Genomic DNA, 21,756 nt, shown 5'->3' with positions numbered 1-21,756 from the left:
ACCAGGTGGGAGCTCCTCACCGGCTCCCATGGTCCCTGGAGAGGGGGAGAGGCCCTGTGGAGACAACCCCCACACCACCCCAAGGAAGCACCCCTGTTGTGCAGCTTTGGGGAAAGGGCCGTTTCTCACCAGGACCTCCTCTCTGGGCAGCAGCTCCTGCCGGCTTACCTGGAGTCTCAGCCACACTCATCACTGACCACTGCCTAGCCCGGCCAGGCAGGAGCCAGACCTGATGCTGCCACAGTCTCCTGTCCTTGGGGAAGTGACGCCCAGAGCCCAGCTCCTTGGGCCTGGAGACCTGAGGGGCTTTGGTCGGGGTGTTCCCGTTTGCACCCACCAGGGAAGCAGACAGCTGAGAGGCCCCCTCCCACCCCATCCAGCCCACTCGCTCCCTAGGACCCGGGCGGACCAGCCCGAGAGGCCAGGCAACTCCGCTACCCTGGGGAGCACCCTCAGGGCTGGGCAGAGCTTCTTGGCACAAAAGAACCCTTCACCAGCAGCGCGGCGGATCACAAACAGCTTTATTGAAGTATTTGGCACAAGAACCCACAGGTGCAGCCCCTGCCGCTGAGGACGCAGCCACTGCAACAGCACCAGGCATCATATGGGACCAATAAGTTAATACAAAGGACACTCAGGTGTGGGGGGGTGCTCAGATGTCTCCCAGCTCAGCCCCTGGAGGACCTGGGAGGGGGGGTGGCTGGACACTGGGGAAGGGGGCTTAGAGACAAACAACAAGAACAGCATCCAAAGTAGGACATTCGATCATGCAGGTGCCCCCCCCTCCCCATCCCTCAGGCCACCTGGGCTCTTCCCTCAGCAGTCTCAGTCTCGTGCAGCCACAACACCGCTCTGTCCAGGAGGGAGAAGGATCAGGCACCAAGTTCTTGGAGCCTTCAGCTGTATTCCTAGTTGCTGCCAAGTCCAAGGAACTTGAGAGGAAGGGCTCTGCGGGGCCACATCAGACCCCAGCGCTCCTGACTCCGCCCAGCCTCCGCTTCGTGGCTGTCTCCTTGAAGCAGGGTCCCCACCTGGGTTTAACCAGCCGCAAAGGCCCAGGGATGAGAACCCACGGACCACCTGATGGTCTTACTCGGCACAGGCAGCTGAAGTCACGGCAGCTGGGACAACTGGTTAACGCTCTTCAGGGCGGGTGCTCCCGTCTGTATTTCAAGGAACCCCAGTCTCAGAGCAGAGGCATGGCTGGGGGAGGAGGGGGGAGGGGAAGCAGGAGCCATGAGCTCGCCCCTGCCTCTGAGAACAAGCCACCAAAGTGGTGCCTTTCCGAAACATTTGTAAGGTGTTGGTTTTTAGGACGATGATGAAAAGAGGTAAGAGGGAGTGGTGAGCTGCAGGTTCTCACGATGCCCAGAGAAGGTGGTCAAAAGGTGAGCTGTTGTCCAGCCACCAGCACCACAGGCGGCCCCCAGCCTGGGCCTCCTGACGCTTCAAAACTGGGGAAGCCTTCAGGTCAAGGCTCAGAGGTCAGAGATATTGGGAGCCCACGGGGCCCGGAGAGGAGATGGGGGCCCCCGACAGGATTCACACATCAGGAAGACCGTACTCCACCAAGACACACTGGCCTTTACCCCACGTTTCTGTGTGCATCACAGAGCACATTGTAAAGGGGATGAAGGCTCCCCAGCCCAGCCACCCCTGCGGTACCCAGAGGGCTGGCAAACGGATGGTGGGGTACACGAGCGTGCTGCCGCCAGCCTCCAGCTGCAGTGAGACAGGAGGCCGGGCTGTTCTCCAGGCCCGTTCTCAGAACCGGAGGGCGGAGCGTTTGAGGACCTGACCTGGCCCTTTCTGCCTCCTGCATCCCCCACCACCTGTCTTACATAAGGAGACAAACACTGTCCCTCAGGCCAGGCCCCCGGTCCAACACGCCAGCCTCTGAGGGATAAAGCATTATCATATTACAGGGATCTTGAGGACAAATGACAAATATAAATCCTCAAACCAGGACTTTCTCAACAAAAACTGGTATTAAAAAAAAAAAAGTTTCAGCTCCAGGTCATCGCCCTGCGATGGGGACAAGGGAGCTGCAGAAGGCACTCGGGGGGCGGTCGGAGCCCCCACCCGCTAGGAAACAGTCTTTTCCGGCAGCCGAGCCACAGCCTGGGGGCACGGGGCACCCCTGGCCTTGGTTACACCTGGCTGATGATCTCGCCATTCTCAGGTACAAAGACTTGCACAGGGGCCCCCTCGGGCGATCTCCGGAGCACACACACAGTGGGCACCTGCCAGGGTCAGGGAGAGAGGAGAGGTGGGTGAGCAGACTGGGCAGAAACGTCCAGACCACCAGCCCAGGTGTACCACCCTTGTCCCTTAAGGATGCCGACCAGTGGCAGCCCCGGCCCAGCCACTCAGCCCCTGCCTCTCCAGGAGGCCATGTGTCCCCCAGGAATCACCCTCCATCCACTTTCCACTCCAGCTCTCTATGGGGTGTGACAGCACCCTGACCTCCTCCGCCCGTCCCCAGCTCACTTCTCACCACCCTCCCTGTCTGGCAGGTTGGGATGGGCTGGGCCTGGGCTAAGGACAGGCCCGAGCTCGCAGGAAGGAAAAGCACATCAGCTGGAGGGTGCGGCGGGACTGGGGCCAGGATGCTGCCAGGCCCAGATGCTGCAGCTCTGAGAAGTGGGGTGGGGGCAACACGCAGCTGGGGAATCTAGGCTCTCAGAGAAGCAGCCTGTTGGTGACTTCTGGAGCACTCCCCCTACAGAGCCCTCCTAACCAGGGAGACACAAAAACGGGCTCATACACGTGTCTTCCCCACTTCCAGGATGGAGAAACCGGTCTGTAGAACACAGGTGGCCTCCCCTACGTCATGTCAGGGCTCTCTGTCCTACGACCTAGTACGCCAGCACCACTCACCCAGTCCTTGCTAGGCACTCCTCTAATCATGTCCCACATATTCACTCATCGAGGTTCCTACCCACCTGTGAAAAAAGTACTCCCATTCTAAGAGGGAGGAAGAGAGTCTCAGGAGTTAATCCACTTGCCCAGTCATGTCACTTGCAGGGAGCAGGGCTGAGATCTGAACTCGGACAGTCTACCGTAGGGTCTGTGCACTTAACCCATATGCCACCCTGCGTTGCAGCTTGGCAGCATGGAAGGCTGGCAGCTGCCTCAGGGAGGCCACAGGCTTAGGCAAACACTTTCCGAGCCTCTCCCTCTGTCCTGGGCCTTCAAGTCAGGAAATTGGGGGGATGCTTCAACATGGATTGGACTTTTCATGAGGAATAGAGGCTTGTCTGTTTGGGGGATCAACTGTGGAGACCTTAAAAAGAAAGGTGTCCGCTCTCCCGGAGGACCATCTCCTCCAGTGTACACAGGCAAAGTTAGGAGGTGCCCCAGGTGAGTCAGGGGCGCTTTCAGAGCCAAGAGGGAATGTTTTTTGGCCTTTTCTTCCCAGCTGGGGATCTGGCCACCAGATTGCTGCTATGACGTCTCTACTCTTGGACCTGCCAGGCTGGCAGCCCTTCCACAGCTGGAAGAGCCTACGACACTCACCTGCGTCTGGGGCCCCAAGACCCGTCCGGGGGGCAGGCTGCGCACGCGGAAGGCCCCGTGGCGGTCCAGCGAGTGGGGGCGCGCGCTGCGCATGCGGGCGCGCTCGTGCCACAACTGCAGCTCCTGGGTCACCGCCGCCCTGCAGAGCGCGCGGCCGGCGGGGCTGTCCTTGAGGGACGGCGTGCGCGCCGGGCGGCCGCGGGGGCGCAAGTGCTGCTGCAGCTGCTGGAGCCGCAGGGCCAGTCCCTCCTCCTCGCGGGCCATCAGGTCTAGCTCACCCGGCGGCAGGCAGCCCTCGGCCACCAGCACGTACCGCCCAGCCGGGAAGGACCCGGCGGGCAGCAGCAGGGCTGGGTGGGGAACGGCTGGGCCCCAGGCCCCACAGTGGCCCGGCAGCGCGGTCGGGGACAGCGGCCGCAGAGCGCAGATGTCCGGGCTGCTGCTCCCCGGCGAGGTGGCGTGCGACACGCTGGAGCCATCGGAGCCGCTGTCCTCCGAGCAGGAGTTGGGAATGTGGGGCGGCCGTGGGGGACCGGCCGGGGTCCAGCAGGAGCTGGGCACAGTCACCGTGTAGTGCGTGGGGCGGCGGCGGGGCCCCGCCCGGAAGGAGTCCGTCCTGCGGAGAGGATGAAGGCAGACGTCCTGAGCCTGGGGAATGGGGGCAGACACCCTACTGGCCTAGCGTAACTCAACATATCTTTCCCCCGAGTGCACCTCCTTCTGTTCCACTCACATTTCTGGTTTGTATCCAGTGTGCTACGTCAGGGTCACCTCTCCTCAGCCACTTTAGGGACCCTTTGTTCAGTGGTGTTTCATCCACAGAACCTGGTCAGGCAGACACTGTCAGGTGTCTGCGCTGAACGTGGCACCAAGGGAGCACACGTGGTCTACAGTCCAAGGACAGAGGCCCCAGGAGAAGCCAGCCTTTAATTTTCGACTTTCTGACTCCAGAACCCTGAGACCATCATTTCTCTCATCCAAGTCACCCCGTCTGTTGTGTTTTCTTACGGCAGAGCTAGCAGAGTAACGCAGGGTGGCATTCCCCAGGGCACCAGTCCAGGCCCAGCGGGGCTGAAATCCAGCTCTCACTGTGCTGACACACAGGGGCATGGGGCCGTGTCTGTCCAGAGGGTACACCTTTTACTAACTGGATCGAAGGCACTGTTTGCAAAAGGCCCTGGGGGTACGTAAAGCCTAAAACTCATCCCTGACGTGAGGGGTTGCCCAGGCTGCACCCGTCTCGGGCTGCCTGACAAGCAAACTTATACTGATGGAGAGGAATCCCGCGGGGCCTGCTGGGGCCCAGGGCATTTTGTGGTGTCACTAACACCTGTCATAACGCTGTCACTTAAACTAGTACCAAGCAGCAGGGCGCTGGGAACGTAGCAAGCAATCGACTCATTATTTGTGGATTCTGTCTTTGCAAATTCTCCCACAGCTAGATCCATTTGTAATGTCAAAATCAGCACGTGTGGCACTTCCGTGGTCCTTTGGGGACATGCACAGAACGGTGAAAAATTGGAGCTGTCCAGCAGGCCCGTTCCCAGCTGAGACTGAACAAGGTGACCCTCTGACTAGTTGTTTCAGCTCAGTGTCAACGGGCAGCCTTTCCACTCTATCCCGTGCCCACTAGTTTGTTTGTTTGTTTTTGTTTGTTTTTGCCATTTTGTGCTTTTCTTGAGTGACTTCACTGTTTTAAACGGCCCCAAGCAAAGTGCTGAGGAAGGATGTGCCGGCTTGGTGGACAGAATACCCACTAGATGAGCTTCATCTGGACATGACTTCAATGTTAATGACTCAAGGACATACATTACATACGATGACTTTAGCCAGAAACTCTCATAAAACAGGTTACATATTGATCAGTTGACAAAAATGTGAGCTAAAGCTCTCAGGAACCTAGCACTCTACTTCCCCAGGATGAACGGCTGTACCCGCAAATTCCAATGTGTGTGGTGACTTCGCAGGACGTAAACTGACCGCAAATAATAAGTCGACTGTACACGTCAGTGTCCAATAACCAGCAGTTGCAGAAAACTGAAAGCATACCAGCACATACATGCTGCCGAGGACACTTGTGCAAAAAGACAAACCTGGGGTCTTTGGAAGAAAACTGGCTTCACGAATGACTTGCCTCTGGCTTTGCTGGCTGTGACACAGCCTCTACTGAGAGGTGCCCCAAGAAGGCACTGGCCACACGTTACCCACAGGTGTCCCACCTCTACCCTAGGAGCCACTACCCTCTAATATAAGCTCTCGACAGTGGGTCCCCGCCCCCTGCATCTCGGGAGTGGCCCATGTTTTACCTCAGAGACTGCGATAGTCCCCTCCTCCCCTGCGTCTCAGGGGTCGCGGGGGCACTGGTGCGGCCCTGCCGCTGTCCCGGGACACTGCGAATGGGAACCACGTGGTAGGGGGCGGGCTCCAGCAGACACAGGTTGGAGGCGTTGGGCCCATCCTGCGGCATGGTGGCTGAGCTGCTGCAAAAGGGGTGGTGACAGGTCAGCGGCAGGAATGCTTCCATGTGAGGGTTCCCATTATGCAGAGGAATGGGGCACGGTAGAAGGGGCCCCAAGCTCCCAGCACCACACAGCTAAGGAGGGGGGCAGTCTCCCAGGCTGGCTCTGCTGTGCCCCCAGCAGTCTCCCTGCTCCTGGCCCCTCCTTCCTCCCCGCCCTGACCTGCCCCGCTCTGACCTGCTCTCACTGTCGGGGTCAGACTTCCTGGGCTTCTCGTACGGGTGGTCCAGGCTGGTCTCCTTCCAGGGGCTATTCTGGATGGGCGCACGGTCCAAGCCCCCAGTCTCAGCTCCTGCTGGCTGCAGCCCCTCGAGGCTCTGGGGCGGGAGGGGCAGCGACTCTGAGGGAGGTTTTGGCACCTGGGCATCCTCTGCGAGAGTAAAAAACCTGTGAGGGCAGTGGCTGGGCAACCGGCTCACCTCTCCCTGCCAGGTTGCTTGTCCTGCCGTGCCGACCCAGATGCTAGAAAAGGGTCTCCTCGCCTTTAGACCTAAGCCCTCCGTCACAGGCCCCTTCCAGAAGCCTTGAGATTCACGCTCCTTGGCTCACATTACTCCACCTTCCAACCTTTGCTCCTGGTACCATGTCGGCAGCAAACTCTTTGTTTACCTATGTGTCCTGTTCACACGGTTCCCATGTGCGCTATTTCCTTACTGGCCTTGGCACTCCCTGGGCAGGACTGCACACCTTGGTTACCTTGACCCCCTGCATCATCAGGGTTTGTAAACAGGCTTCTTAATCTATGGACTTAGATTTCCTGCTACCCTCTTCTCAGAAAGGGCAATGACTGCGGCCAGATAGCTCTGTGGCTGACAGGTGCGTATGGAAAGCAAGTCCCAGGACAGAGGCAGGGACACCTGGGCTTGGCTAGAATTCACCCTTCCTTTCCCTGCCCAAATGATTGAGTGTTTAGAATGCAAAGGGTCAGCACGTCCCCACTCTCATGGAGCACGTGTGGGGCAGAGAAACATCAGCTAAGAGCGGCACCACCTCCACTCGCTCACTCCAAGCTCCACCCCCCATATGAAGTGCCCACCGATAAACTGCCAAAGCCCCACGGTCTTGCCAGAGCCCAGCCCTGACCATCATCCCTACAGTGCCCCTCTCACCTTCCTCCAGGAGTAGCCCATCCGACAGGGAGCTGTCATCAGAGGCACTGAGCTCTGGAAAAGCCAATGGGAGAAAAGAGACGGAGGTGAGGAAATCAACCCATAGGTATGGGGAGCCAGCAGTGCAGAAAAACCCAGGCCTGACCCCCACCTTCCCAACAGATGCCTTATCAGGAAATGCCAACTGTGTGTCAAACACTATTTTGGGTATGAATTTGTTACTTGGAAGTAGAAAAAATTCAGAAGTCAGGAGCAAGGAGACAGGAAACCCGATTTTAATCCTGGCTCTGCCATTAACTTTGTAACCTTGAATAATTCATTTCAACGCTCTGGACCTCAGTTTCCCCATCCATCAGAAAAAGCCAGGGCTTCCTGTGGTGGGGAATCCCGGAAGGGTGAGGCAAAGACAGAGTCGTTTTGGAAGGCCCTTGGAATGAAAGAATTAGCTAACTTTTCTCTGGCCTTCTGTTATCACAAATACAGCTCCACTCCAGGACCCCAAATGGCAGAACTCCACATGGGACTTTGAGCTGTGGGGTGGTGGGGTCAATTCAAAGTAGGGTCTGCCGGCTGCTTCAGGAAGGTTCCTTAACTGGTGACATGGCCAGTCTGGAGGACGTGGACTATGGCTTCTGCAGGACGCAGCCACAGCTGTGCCCCAAGGAAGCCGAGGGAAACTGTCGGCCACAGCCTTTGAGCTGAAACTTCGGATATTAAGAACCTGCCTCATGTGACCCGGATGGAACCCACAGAGCATCTTCAACTATGTTTGAGAACAAAGAGGAGGAAAAACGAGCAGTCGCTGATATTTCTGTTGTGCCAGCACCTGTCTGAGTACTTTATCTGTATTAACTCACGTGCTCCCCCAACAACTCTGAGGTACAGAGTGGAGGAAACTGAGTCTTGGAGGAGGTAAGTAACATGCTCAGGTTAATCTGCCAAAAGGTGCATGAGTCAGAATTCACACCCAACAGTCTGACACCACAGGGCTCTTAACCAGCTCTCCTGTTAGCGGCATCTAACGAACAGGTCAGTACCCAGAAAATTCTACAAGTAAACAATTCCAGCCATCTTAAAATCCTTAATAACAGAGATGAGCAAACTACAGCCCTGGGGCCCAATCTGGTTAACTGGCTGTTTCTATAAGCAAAGTTTTATCGAATTGCAGCTCCAAAGGCAGGGGTCAGTAGCTGTGGAGACCATGCAGCCCACGCAGCCTAGAACATTTACTGTGTGGGCCTTTAGAGACCTTTTCAACCTTTGTCCTACAGCTTAAAGGGAGTAGAACGCAGGAGCCCTTAAACCTTGCAGGGCACCCTGCTCCAGGAGCAGGGTCGGCCCTACACACCGTGTGTCCCCGAAAATGAGACCTAGCCGGACCATCAGCTCTAATGTGTCTTTTGGAGCAAAAATTCATAGAAGACCGGTCTTTATGATATGATATGATATAACATAATATAATATAACATAATATAATATAATATAATATAATATAATATAATATAATATAATATAATACCGGGTATAATATAATATAATATAATATAATATAATATAATATAATACCGGGTATAATATAATGTAATGTAATATATAATATAAAATGTAATATAATAAAATATAATACTGGGTCTTATATTAATTTTTGCTCCAAAAGATGCATTATTGCTGATGGTCTGGCTAGGTCTTATTTTCAGGGAAACATGGTACATATGCCTCACACTAGTCTTTGCTTTGGGGTTCCATCAAGAAGGTACCCTCTTCTTGAGTTCTGGTCTCCTGCCTCTGATCTTTGATGAAAACCTGGGGAGTAAAGGTTCTTATTTTTCGCTAATGTCCAGCTGAAGAAATGGTGCGACGCTCTCGGTTAGGGCCAGCGAGGCGGCTGGAATCAGACTCCTGTGTTTTGGTGTGAATATATGGTCTGAGAAGACAGACATCAATCCCCGTCACCCCTCATCTTCCTGAAAACAGGCAGATCAGCGTTTCACAGGCCAGACGCACGTGATGCAAGAGGGGAATGTGGAGAGCCGCTGCATAGCCGCCAGCCAGACACTCGTGGTTCCTGACGTCGGCTCACTGACTCGGCCACACTGCCCCAGCCCAGCCTGGGGCCCTGGAGAGCAGAGGGAGAACGGAGGGCTTCTCTTGCTTCAGAGGCCGGAGCCCAGCAGTGCTGTCGTGCAGCCAGGCCAGAGCCCTTCCAACCAGAGAAGTCCGGCCACGTGAGCCTGGGTCACTCCTTTGTCTGGTCACATCCTTTCTACCCTAAATCAGAGATGACCTGTGGGTACAGGACTTCTGAGACCTGCACTGTGATCTCCACCTGCCTGAGGCGTGGGCCACAGGATGGGCTTTTGGGTTCTACACAAGGTCCCAACTTGGGAGGACAGTGGCCCCAGCAAAGAGCCTGAGGGTGGGAGCAGCAGCCCGGTCCAGGCCTGGAATGCAGTTCTGCCTCAGGGCTACCACCCGCATCCCCTCCTCCAGGCTCCTCACTACAGCCAAAGGCCTGGGACCCATGAGAGGCCTGGGGAAGGGGTCAAACAAGGGCACAATGCCCTTGGAAGGGAGGGCTGCAAGTCTGACCTGATGAGCTGGGTTTGGGTCAGGGGGAAAGAAAACAGTCACACCTGAGGGCTCAGAAACACATCCTGGAAGGTAACCTGGGCTAGACGCACTGATGTCATGGATGGCTGGCCTGGGGCCCAGACAACTCACCAGGTGCCCCATAACCACTGGTCACCAGGCCTTGGGGCTCAGGGACTCAACCAGAGAAGGGGAAGTGCTCCCCTCTTGACCAGGATGATTCTGGAAACTTAAGGGATTGTGGGGCAGGGCACTGGGGCTGCTGGATTTCAACCGAAACAGCCCACGAGTAGCCATGGACCCTGAAACCAGCGGGGAACCGTTATGCACAGGAATGGTGGGTGGGACCCTGCGCGGCTCACTCAGGCCAGGGACGTCACCACACCACAGAGCCACAGGCTCATGCCAGCCAACCAGCTAAACCCAGATAAGTGTCTCCCTGTCAGCTTGGAGTGGACCCGGAGCCTGCAGGTGAGGAACCGTTGGAATCAGCACAAGGCCAGCCTGGGCACGACTGCTGCACAGGAAGTCTGCTGGAGGGCGGTGGGTTCTGAGCAGGATGTGGAAGGATTGAGTGGGCTGCTCTCTGCGGAGCTGGGGGACAGGCTCCCTGCAGGTGGGAAGTCCTCTGCTGAGGCTTGTGGGGAGGCAGGGGATCAGCACGGGGTGGCTCTGGAGCCTCAAACACAGTCGGGCCACACAGGCCAGGCGGACCGAAGGCGGTGGCCGCCCAGCCCCCCACATGGCTCCCAGAGGCCGGCGGCCCGGGCAGGGCGCACTCACCAGGGCCCAGGGGCACGCGCCCGCTGTGCCGCCGCCGCTCGCCCAGGCAGCGCTCCAGCTCCCGCAGCTTCCGCTCCTCCTGCAGCACCGCGTGCTTCCGCTGCCGGCGGGCCTGCCGGCCCAGGTTCTCCTCGCAGCTCAGGCGCCGGGCGGCCTCAGCAATCTGCAGCTGCAGGGCCAGCTCCCGCTCCAGGCTGCTCAGGGGGTCCTGGGGGGTGGGGGCAGTGAGTGTGGGAGGCAGGGGGCTTGGGGACACAGAGGGTGGCCCTGACCTGATGCTCTGGACCCTGGCCCTAAACACTGATGTGGGGCACAGGGTGGTGAAGGGAGGTGACCTTGAGCAGAGTTGTCAGCCTGGAAAACTGGCACGGGACCCACCCACCAGCCTGCCCGCTGAGCCAGGCTGGGCAGGAACCAAAGTGGAACACTTTCCCTCCTGACCCCAAAGGGCTGGGCAGGGGAAACAGCTGCCACTCACACCGCAGGGAAGGGCTTCTGGGAGGACTTGCACCACCCCCAGCCTCCATCCCAGGCCAAGGAGGACGAGGACAGCCCTAGGGGCCAGAACAACCTGTCTGAACAGGCCACTGCCTCTCCAGGCTGCATGAGCTCCTGACTGGTATGCCCACTAGGGGGCCAAACCAATGTCCTCCCCTGAGTTCCCAGCCCTCTGCCCCCTGGGGTGGCACACCCTCCCCAGGGACATCTGGGCCCACTCAGCGGGTGCCCCTCGTCCACACGGAGCCATGTGCCCTTCCTGCTGAGCACCGGAAGCTTTCCCCTCCAGACATGATGTCAGACTCAGCAACCCACCTTTGGGGGCCGAGGTCCTCACCTCTCTGGACAAGGCCTTCTCGTCCAGCTTGTAAGCTGCTCCAATCCTGCGACGGACCTTCGGGGCCTTCTCCCCTGGTTTGAGGGGGTACTCAGCTGGCAAGACGCCTGTCAGCTCCTGCAGGGAAAGCAAGGTCAAGCCATGCCCCTCTGCATGCACCTCCAAGAGGCTCCATCCCTCTGCAGCCCTTCAGCCCTTCTTCCCCGGGCTGTCCAGTGGCCCGGGCAGGGACCACGGGCACCATTCCCCCATCTGACTTCCAAAATTCTCCCTTTCCTCAGGCCAGCATCCCACAACGGGACTCCAGGCCTCCCCCGAGTAGCCCACGTGTGGGTGTGACCCGGGCGACCGAGCTCACCGCCTCCCGCAGGCACAGCGCCCGCAGCTCCTCCAGGCAGCCCTCCAGCCTCTCCTCCAGGGCCCTCTGCTGCTTGCGCACCGCGAACGTCAGCTCCTTCACCTCCTTCAGTGGGGACACCGGGCTGTCCGGGCCTGGGGGCAGAGGCCACACACTCAGGGAAGCCCGGCAGGCCATCCTGACCAGCCCAGGGGAGCACGCATGTACACACATGTACATGCATACACACACACGCCTATTCGCTCTTGTCCTGTCAGGACAGGGCCAGCCTAGGCCCACGAGCTCAGGCCATCCAGAGAGACAGGGAGGGTGTTTCAGCTGTGTGATCACTGGGGCCGAAGTTGAAGATGCCGGTTCCAGATACGATCAAACCGCCAGGATGGAAAGCTCTCCAGCCCTCCCCATGTCTGCCCCCAGCAGAGACCTCGCCCAGCCTCCCACCCGCCTCCAGTCCTCCAGCATCTCAGCCTGGCCAGCCCCGGGGGCGCAGCTGGGGACTCAGAGTGCCGGGCCTTCCTGAGCCACTCACCAGACTGCAGGATGATGCCGCTGTCACTGTCGCTGACCTCATCCTTACTCTCCATGGTGGACTTCTGGGAGGAAGCCGCACAGCGCAGGGACGGGTGACACCGTTCCCAGCCTGAGCCAGGACGTGTAGGCGGTCTGGAATTTCCCCAACTTTTAAGAGACAATAAAGAAAAAGCTACGTGTAAAGCCCCTTGGTTCCAAACAGAGCTTAGCAATCATGCTAGAGGGCAGAGGGCATGGCGGTGAGGACAGTGCTTCCTTGGGTGAGCACAGATGGGGGTTCTCAGCAATGGGGGTGCGCAGAGAGAAGGCTCTGTGGGCCCCACCGCCATACCTGCTCCCCGGGGGCTTGCTGGGCCCCCCACAGCCCCCCACTGCCTCCTACCCAGAGAGACACGTAGGCCCAAGTGGTTCACAAGTAGAGGCGGCCCCAGGAACTCCTGACCCTGGGGAGAAGGTCAATTAGGAGAAGAACAAAGGATGCGGACAAGGAGACAGGGTGGGGAAAGGAAAGCAGGGAGGGGACAGTGTCCCCAGGAGGCATGCCGGTCCCTATAGGGCCAACTGTCCTCAGCCAGAGGCCCCGGGGGGCCCATCCTGCTGCCCCAGTCGCTGGGCTCTGGGCTTTCAGCCAAGGCCCTGGGCTGGTGCCCCAAAGCCCAGGCTGCCCGGCTCTGGCCCAGGATGTTCATCCGAAGGCAGGTGCCAGACAGCTAGCTGTCCCAAAGCCTGAGCCAACTCCTAGGACACCAGCCACGACCAGGAGATCCCTTGACGGGGAGTCTGCCTAGTCAAGCTGGACCCCTTGGACCCCACAGCCAGAGGAGCCCCGGAGGTGTGTGTCAGGGTTGCTGGGGGTGGAGGGAGGGTGACAAGGGCAGAAGCTGCCTTCCTGGGGCTTGGGGACACTGGGGTGGCACGGCACGGTCCCAGCATCACCAAAACAACACCTGCTGCGTGTCCCCTCTCCCGAGCCCACACCCCTGGTCGGCCCAGCTGGCTGGGCTGGGCAGCTGTGGTTGCAGTGCTGCAGGAGTGGGGAGGGCGGGCGGAGCCGGGCGGGCGTCTGGAAGGAGCCCAGCCACCTCCTCACTGAGTCAGCCCATTAAGCAACAGTCCAGTCCCCGCAGAGTTTCTGTCTAGCGCTTATCCTGCCTCCGGAGGGCAGGGGCCACAGTGTGGGTGCCACCAGGAGAGAAACGCGGGCCTTGGGGGAGCAGATACAAAGCAAGGCACAGAGAGGAAGCCCCCCTCCCCTCCAGCAGCACCTCTGCCATTGGAGACAGAAAGCGCAGAACAAGCGAGAGGCTTTCCAGACCTCCGTAAACACCACCGCCCGTCAACGTGCACAGGCAGAAACAACTGAGAACCACAGGAACCTGCACTGGGGAGTTCAGCTCCAATGGAGCCTCGAGAGTGGGTGGCAGGATTGAAAAAGAAAGGTTATGTGTGGCCTTTGCAAACCCGTCTAAGAGACTGGCCGTATGTTCTGGAGCCATCGTAGGGGAGTCACCCCGGCCAGTCTGTCCATCCCTCCCAGGAGATGAGAGCCAGCAGTCACTCTCCTCCCACCCCGCGGCCTCTGACCCTCCCCATGGCCAGGCCAGGCCCAGCCCCAGAGCCAGGCGGAAGCCAGTTTCAGCCAGCTGGGGACTGGGACGTGGAGGGGTAATGTGTGAGGGGAGCCATTAACTAGCCACACTTGCTAATTAATTATTAACTTCGGAAGGAATTGCCTTGGGAAGCTGTGCCACCCAGTTCAGGGGCTGAGATGGGGGGCTGAGCAGACACCCCTTAGCAGCCTCCTCTCCCCCAGTCCCTACCCCCCAGGTCAGCTGGGTCTGGGGGGTGGGGAGGCACTGCCCTCAGGGGTCCCAATCTGGCGCTGTGCCCACCAGGGGCGCACTTCCTGCTCCAAGCACAGGCCTTGAAGTCTGGGAACCCCAGATTGGAGTCTGTTATCTGGGCAAGTCACCCCACCTGGCTGGGCCCCGTTTCCTCACAGGCACAATGGATATGAGCCAGTGGCTAAGGCCCGTCCAGCCCCTGGCCTGAATGCAGACCGCTGGGACCTCCTCAGACACACCATTCCCTCCTCTGGCTCTGCTGGCTACCTCCGCACAGTGGGGACCAGTCCAGAGCCCACCTTCACACAGGAGGCACGGGGCTCCAGCCGAGGTGTCTCAGGCCCTGCTTTTAGGCAAAGGCAGTTTAGGGAACATCCACTCCCTCCCCACAGAGAAACCTCTGCCCTCCGGGACCCCAGCTCCAGTCCTGGGCCCTAAGAAGCAGTCTGTCCGCCTGACTGAACAACGTCCCCAGGAAAAGGCAGAGGAGGAAGAAGAGGAGTGGAGGGGGGAATGGAAACTCCCCCTCAGGGCTCCTCTCGTCAATCACTAATGTGCCCCGCAGCCCCGTCCTCATCCCTGCTTCTCCCTCCTCCTGGGGAAACTGAGGCCTCACCACTACAAGGCCAGGCTCCGCATCCGGTCCCCCCAGCGCCCTGGGCCCTAAGACGGGAAGGGGAGGTGGTGCTGGCCAGCGCCTGAGCCACTCCCGGGCCAGCCTGCCCCTTGGCCCCAAGGACCTGTTCCTCCAGCTGCCCTTCCCTCACCTGCTGTGCGTGAGTCCAGGAAACAGCCCCAGATTCCAGGTCAGGGGGCCGATGGGCGTTGCATGTCCCTGGGGTCTCCCAGGCCACAGGGCGAGCTCCTGGCACTCTCTCTCTGACCTGCTCCCACTCCGTACACACTGGTCTGCCAGCACTTGGCCCGCCTCCCTCCCAGGCTGCTGGGCCCAGGGAACCAGGTTGCTTGTTGTGACTTGAGTCAAAGGGAGGAGCAGGTGAGCTAGTCCCTCCCTGAATAAACCTGCGTGGCTGCCACAGGGCGTCTGCACTTCCGGGCAGCAGAGGAGCAGGGGGGAGGGGCCCCCTGGGAGCAACGCGGGAGTTCACAGGGGTCCTGTCTTCATGGCCTCTGGGGCACTGGTGCAAAGGGCTGAGGTGAGGGGCTCCCATGCCCTCCTGCCCTGACCCTGGCTCCCTCAGATGGCCACTGTCCTGTACCTCAGTTTCCTTTTCCAGAAATCCGGGCACACAGCCCCCCCAAAGCAGGTGGAAGGGCTACAGCCACGGGGGGGGGGTGAGGGGGGGAGGCGGGTACCAGCAAGAAACTTATAAACTGACGAGGCCGGGTCCTTGCTCTTCCCACACACAGAAACGGAGACCAGGCCTGCGTTCTGTCTCTCCCGAGTCAGCTTGGAAACCTCAGGAAGGCAGTGACCCCGGACTCCACGTGGGGAGGCTCTGGGGCCCCAAAGCAGGCCCGGCTGCTTTTTATCCCCAACGCCTCCCCCCAGGACCATCAAGACCATCACCTCCCTGTTTATTATCGACATCCATCCTTCAGCAGGGTCCATGGGGACCCGACGCGCAGTCCTGTCCCCTCCTCCGCAGGAGGGCCACTGTCACCCCAGGCTCTAAGCCATTCCTCAAACTCCAAAATGGAACTTGTTTCCCACAAAAAAATAAGCTTCCAGCTCCACCCCTCATTGCCCCTCAAGCAAACACTGTTGGAATTCAGCCTGTTTTACTGGGAAGCAAAGGGCTAAGGCCACCTGTTGCCTGTCCCCAGTGAGCTGGAAAACAGAAAGGCTGCGGATTAAGGACTGCCCCCCACCCAAGACTTAACGCCACCACCTCCGTTCCCCCACTCTCGGTTCCTCCCGCCACACCCCCCTCTCTGGGATCCCAGCACGACCTAGGCCAGCACTGCTTCCCTCCCCCACCCCAGAGTCGGGATGAAGGGGAAGTCAGCTCCACCAAGGACCCCCGTGGAGCAGAGCTGGGTCACCCACCGAGCTCCCCTTGCTCCCTCCCCTTCCTCAGCACCCCCTACACACGCCCAGCTCCCCTTCACATTCCTGCACACACCCTCTTTCCAAACAATGGAGGCCTCCAGGGTGACCACCTCCTTCCCTCCCCAGGCTGAGGCTGAGGGGCCCCTCCAGGGGACAGGCCCTCCAGGGGACAGCCCTTCGGATGGACAGGAGCCAGCTCTTGGTCAAGAGCCTGCAGCCCTCCCCTCCCCCCGTCCTAGGAAAAACAACAGGCGCCCCCACCCCCCACAGGTTTGTCACATTCTTCCAACGTCAAACAGAGGAGTTGACTAGGCACCTAATTGACACCCTCCCTCTACCTAGCCCATCCCCCAGCTCCAGGTGGGGGAGGATGGGAATTTCTGGAATCAGCTCACAGCATAGGTTTTGATGCATAAAATAAAATGAAGAGAATTACTACGAGAACCAATTATATTGAAACACAGTTCTAAAAACAAACAAACCAAGAAAAAAACAGAGTGATGTATGTGCACCTTCTGACATCACACAGGATCTATCAGTGGGGCATGTCGCAGAAGTGATGAGTGGACAATATTTCAAGGCAGCTACAACTGCAATGTGACATGAAACTGCGAATTCTATTAATGGCAAAGTCACAGGTGCTGCCCACAGCTTCTCGCCTTGTCACCGAGGGCAAAGCTGAATCTCTGCTAAAGGTGGTAGAAAAGAAAGATGTGGGGTTTTTCCCATGGAAGTTCATGAACCCTCTGAATTCTCTCCAGATGCTTTGGTGCCTAGGACCCAGTTAAGAACCCCGCCTTCCGGGAACCCCCCATCTGCGTTCAGAGGCCCCCCTTGCTCCCTCAAATTCAGAGGCAGTGTTTCTCAATGCAGCAGAATCTGGGGTTTGGAATGGGACTGGCAAATCCACTCTCCAAGACCGCAGGCCCACTGGATCTGGCTGTGCCGTGCCATTCAACTCAAAATGCCAAGGGAAGATGGGCATTCCAGGGAACTTAGGGTTCAATGTCCCCACTACCAGCCAGTCTGGGTCAGGGGGCTGATGGATGCCCCAAACCGCAGACCACCAGCTGGGGAGGACGTGGATTTTCCTCGCATCACATTAGGGTACTTAGAATCTGATCTGTGAACGGAGAAAAGCCACCTCTTTAGGGTTGTCTGTTCCTATGGAAAAGTCCTGAATCAGAAAAGTCTTCCACACCCTGTCGCCCTCCACTCCCCGATATTGTTTGAAGTTCCTTCTGATCCGCGATTGGAAGTTCTTGTAGAGCCAGGGCCTCTCCTCCGTCTCCACTTCCCCACCCGCACCCAGCAACGTCCAGTCTCAGGCGCCCTGGAATTCCACCGAATGAATTAACAATCAGTGGTCTGCGCTAGGCCAGCCGTGCAACAAGCAAGAGGGGAATGGGCCGGGGACCCTCCAGGCGAAGGGGGTGGGAGGTGGTTCTCCAACCGTGTTCTTCCTCCACTCTCCTCCCTTCCCACTGGGAGAGGTGTTCGCCTCCAGCAAGCGGTGATGGCGTGGCTGGGACGGGGAACCCCAGCTGGCCCGGAAGGCGGCCTGAAACCAGACCTCTGGCTTTCCTTAAAAGCCCCTTTGTGCGGTCCACCCTCTCCCCTCCCCCACCGCGCCCTCCGCATCCAAGCGGCCGGGACTTTGCTCCTTTTGTTTGGCTGCTTTCTGGCTTCCCGGAACCTGGCCGGCGGGGGGGTCCACAGCACGGGGAGGGTCCAAGGGGAAAGGTGGAGGCGGTGGAAATAGGCATTTGGGGTAGGAACTCAGAATTCCCACCCCCTTGGCGAATTCCCCCATTCCCTGTAGGGGCCCCTCCGCTAAGGCCGAGGACCGTGGGTTCAGGGGCCGATCCCCCGCTCACCCGGCCGCGGCCCCGGTTTCCCTCTTACCTGTCCCTCGGAGCTGCGGCGCCGCGCGCCCGCGCCCGCGCGCCCGGGTCCGACCCCGCAGCCGCAGGCCCCGCGTGTCCAGGCCGCCGTCCCTCCCCCCGGCCCGCCCTCCCCGGAGGTATTCCATTTAAGTTCGGCATTCGCAGCATCCCAAATGTTAAAGATCCCAAGACATCTGTCCCCCGGGGCGTACCAAGGCGCGGAGGAGGGGGGAAGCCGCGCGAGGGGCTTCAGGATTCCCACCCCAGAGTCGGGCGGGGCCGCGTGCGGGGCAGGAAGGTGCCATCGGGGTAGGGTGGCCTGCGGGGGCACCGGCTTCAGGGGCGAGGCCGTTCCCCTCCGCCCGATTCCGGGCGCCCGCGTGCGGGACCCCCCTGGCGCGACCGGTTCCCGCGGCCCTGGCGGGAGGAGGCTCCTCTGCGTTCGCGCGCCGCCTTCATCCGCGCGCTCCGGCCGGGTATGGCGGGGCAGCTCCATTCCCAAGACCCAGCGGTGCGAGAGGCGGCGGCGCCGCCGCGCCCCTGCCAGCTCTCGTGCGCCCCGGGAGCCGGCATTGCCTCCCCTCCTGGGCCCCAGCCCAGCCCTCCTCCTCCCGGCGCTGCTGGCCGAGCTCCGGCCGGAAAAGCCAAGCAGCTCCACCCTTCATTCATTCATTCATTCATTCACTTCACGTCCCTGTTCGCATTCGCTCACAAGAACAGTGTGCCCAGAACTGAGGGTCGGAATGCAGGTTCTTCCCCGGAGGACACCACCACCACCACCGCCATCACCATCATCACCACCGCTGCCATCACCACCACCTCCATCGCCACCACCATCACCACCATCACCACCTCCATCACCGTCACCACCGCCACCACACACCTAGACAGTGATCAAGCAGCAGTAGTGTCCGTGAGGTCAGGCCCAGGACCTGGGCGCAGAGAGGGACCGCCAAGCCTGGCTGCAGGAGGCAGTGCCAGGGTAATTTGGAAGGTTGGAGGAACGTGAGGCAGCAGTGTCAGGAGGCACAAAAGCTGAAAGACAAAGGGGCACAGTGGGTTCTAGGAGCTGTGGGGACATTTGGGTGTGGGACAAGCAAGAGGGAAGGGAATGGAAGACAGAAGAGAGACGAGGCTAGTGGGCAGGCACGGCTCCCTGTGGTTGTCCAGGTTGTGCACTGTGCAAAGAGAAAAGGCTCACACATGCTCTACATGCCAAGCCCCGATGGGGCCAGAGCTAAATCTGCCTAGAGGTGGTGGCCTTTTCTCATTTGTACCAAGGCACAATTAGCTAAGCTGGCTGACGACCCATGTGGGCTGGCTAACGATTTAAGATTTTTATCCTGAAATTGAAGAGAAGATAGTTGCTTGCATCACTCAGGGTTCTCCAAAGAAACAGAAAAAAGAAAAGAATATATACTGGGGGGCAAAAACTGTATACTTGTATTCATCTTTTGTTATCAGTATATATGGAGTATCACAATTTGAATACAATTTTTTCCTTTCTTAAAATGTGTATGCATTTTTGGGGCACCCTCTGTATATTTGAGAAAGCTGACAAGTCCAAAGCCTGCAGGGAGGGCTGACCAGCTGGGAACCTGGGGGAGAGCTGCAGTCGGGCCCAAAGGCACTCAGCCTGCAGAAGCTCTTCATCAGAGGAGGTCAGTCAGCCTCTTTCAAGGTCAGCGGATTGGATGAGGCGCACCCCCATTCCGGGATGGAACCTGCTTCACTCAGTCTACCATTCCTTTAAATGTTAATGTCATCTAAAATATACCTTCACAGAAACATCTAGAAGAATGTTTGACCAACTGTCTGGGTACCATGGACTCAGCCGAGCTGACACAAAATTCGCCATGACGCTGCTGAAGACTGGATCTAGGAGACACCCTGCGCCCTGTGAGGACTCCTATGTCACATTGGTGTATGAGCTTTTGGGGGAGGGGCGGAAACAAGGCAACCAGGCAGGGGTGATGGGCCCTGACTCATGTGGTAGCACTAAGGAGGGGAGGGGTGAGTCAAGAGCTATTTAGGATGCAGACCTGGCCTCATCCTGCAACTGATTGACTCGGAGGAGCTGGGGATTCCCGGGTGTCTGGCTTGAGGGTTCCGTTGATGAGGTGCTCATTGTAGGTCGTTAATGGTGAGGTTCAGTGAGCAGTCTGGTTGGTGTAGCTCGGGGACTGTGTGAGATCACTGTGCGTATAATGTGAAAAGGACCAAGTGTGTGTGTGGGGGGTGGGGGGTGGGGGAGGACACTTAGGGGTGGATAGAAGGTAAAGTGCTTTTGAAGGTGAGCATATTGTTACTCGTGTGATGGAATAATTCTCTGAGACACCGATTTGAATGCCTTCCCCCCTCCCACTCACCCCTACCCTTTCTCTGGGTGGGAAGCACAAGCTTCCTGGAGGCCTGAGCCCTGAGCCCACTGAGGCAATCCCAGGGTTCTAAGGGGCAAGGAAGGGGGAGTGGCTTTGGGGGGCCAGGAGAAAGAGGTGAGATGGACCAGGCCCAGGAAAGAGGAGCGTGTGCCCCGAGCAGCAAGGAGACCGGGCATGACCTCAGCAGGAAGAGAGCCGAGAAGCTGGGCCCCAGGTTTCCAGCCTCAGGAGGTTCCTGGAAGCAGGGGTCGCAGCTACAATAGACCCCCGGGGGGGGGAGCAACGAGGGTGTCAGCCCTCACCCTGCTTTTTGGGCTCCCCTCGGCCTCAGCATTCTAATGAGGAAGTGGAATGTTTTGCCATCCCAGCAGGCCCAGGACAGAATCAAACTGAGTTTCAAGAAACAAGGAAGGTGATATGTGCGTCTTGCAAACCTGAGTTTGTAGCAATTATTATTTATAGCATTACTATTACCTTCATTTACAGTAAGGAACCTGAGGCCCAGAAAAACTAAATGATTGGGTAAAGCCACACACTAAGTGACTGGTGTGGGGTTGGAGGGTAGATCTCGCTGGTCCTGCAGCTGAAACCCCATGAATGAAACACATCAAATACCTACAGGGCCAGAAAGAAAGGAAGGAAGGAAGTATGTCAGGTACAAGAGTTGTATTTCAACGTGGTCCCGTTGTGTTTGCTGCACTGCCACGCAGAGCCACCGTGGTGTGTGTGGTGGGGAAGGGGTGCAGGAGGCAGCCCCGTGGGGATTGTGGCACATGCGAAAAGTCAGGCTCTGTCCTAAGAGGATCTGACACTGCTAATGTCATCACAAGAGAAAAGCTTCTATTTTTAAAATAAAAGGTGGAAATCCAGCGTTTTATGTGGAATCTGATTTGCACACATTTGATTATTTTATGTGAAATTGAAAGTCAAGGAGAACGTGTTCCTTCCTTCGGCGGCAGGTTGCGTTGTGCTCCGTGTCTGGCAGCCTCTCGGAGCTCAGAGCCCGGAACTGGAGTGGGGCTTGGGAAGCAGGGGTGCGGAAGGCAGCACCCAGGGCCCTCCTGGGACTACAGAGGAGGGCAGGGAGGTGCAGATTGGCAGAGGCCACCAAGCCCCATCAGCCTTCTCTCCTTCCCACTTTGGCTGAAGCGTGCAGGGTCCTCTGGCGTCAGATGGGTTTCCCTGGGCAGAGGTGGAAGGGCCTTGCTGTAAGGAGAACGGGGACAGGGCCGGGTCTCCAGCTGGCTGGGAGCTGCCTGTCCCCGCCCCTGCCCCCCACTCAGTGGAGGGGCTCCCCAGCCCTCTCCCAGTCCTGGGCCTACTGACTCGGGCCCAGCAGAGGACCAGGCTTAGCTCGCTCACTGACCTCCCCGTCCACCCCCTTGCTC

The 21,756-nt window shown here is 58.6% G+C and overlaps 1 protein-coding gene across 6 annotated transcripts; it reads right to left on the bottom strand.

Annotated features, from left to right (window-relative positions):
* Positions 1-502: 502 nt before the first annotated feature.
* INAVA (innate immunity activator) lies at positions 503-18,473 on the bottom strand. Of its 6 annotated transcripts, XR_012490980.1 has the most exons (11): positions 18,200-18,470; positions 12,242-12,390; positions 11,713-11,846; positions 11,355-11,471; positions 10,520-10,727; positions 7,148-7,201; positions 6,216-6,408; positions 5,826-5,999; positions 3,520-4,135; positions 2,083-2,243; positions 503-1,163 (listed from the first exon to the last, which is right to left on the bottom strand). XR_012490980.1 is itself a non-coding variant. In XM_074317097.1 (10 exons), exons 2-10 carry the CDS (start codon positions 12,294-12,296, stop codon positions 2,151-2,153), a joined length of 1,641 nt encoding a protein of 546 aa, XP_074173198.1. In that variant the 5' UTR covers positions 12,297-12,390; positions 18,200-18,473; the 3' UTR covers positions 503-2,150. The 6 variants fall into 6 exon arrangements, 5 of the variants coding, with proteins under 5 accessions (XP_074173198.1, XP_074173197.1, XP_074173201.1 ...); XM_074317097.1 differs by having other exon boundaries at positions 503-2,243; positions 5,826-5,996; positions 18,200-18,473; XM_074317096.1 differs by having other exon boundaries at positions 503-2,243.
* Between the last annotated feature and the right edge of the window lie 3,283 nt (positions 18,474-21,756).

This window comes from Rhinolophus sinicus, linkage group LG12 (assembly GCF_036562045.2).
Source record: "Rhinolophus sinicus isolate RSC01 linkage group LG12, ASM3656204v1, whole genome shotgun sequence".
NCBI classification, from domain to species: Eukaryota; Metazoa; Chordata; class Mammalia; order Chiroptera; family Rhinolophidae; genus Rhinolophus; species Rhinolophus sinicus.
Note: the sequence above shows the minus strand (reverse complement) of the source record. Positions and strands in the feature narration are given on the sequence as shown.

Excerpts from the sequence above, each read along its gene's own strand:
- INAVA (XM_074317100.1), bottom strand. The coding sequence starts at position 18,155 with ATGCTGCGAATGCCGAACTTAAATGGAATACCTCCGGGGAGGGCGGGC. Across the intron at positions 11,472-11,712 it reads CGCTGTGCCTGCGGGAGGCG|GAGCTGACAGGCGTCTTGCC; the intron begins GTGAGCTCGGTC and ends CTTTCCCTGCAG. Across the intron at positions 6,000-6,215 it reads GACCCCGACAGTGAGAGCAG|CAGCTCAGCCACCATGCCGC; the intron begins GTCAGAGCGGGG and ends CCCCTTTTGCAG.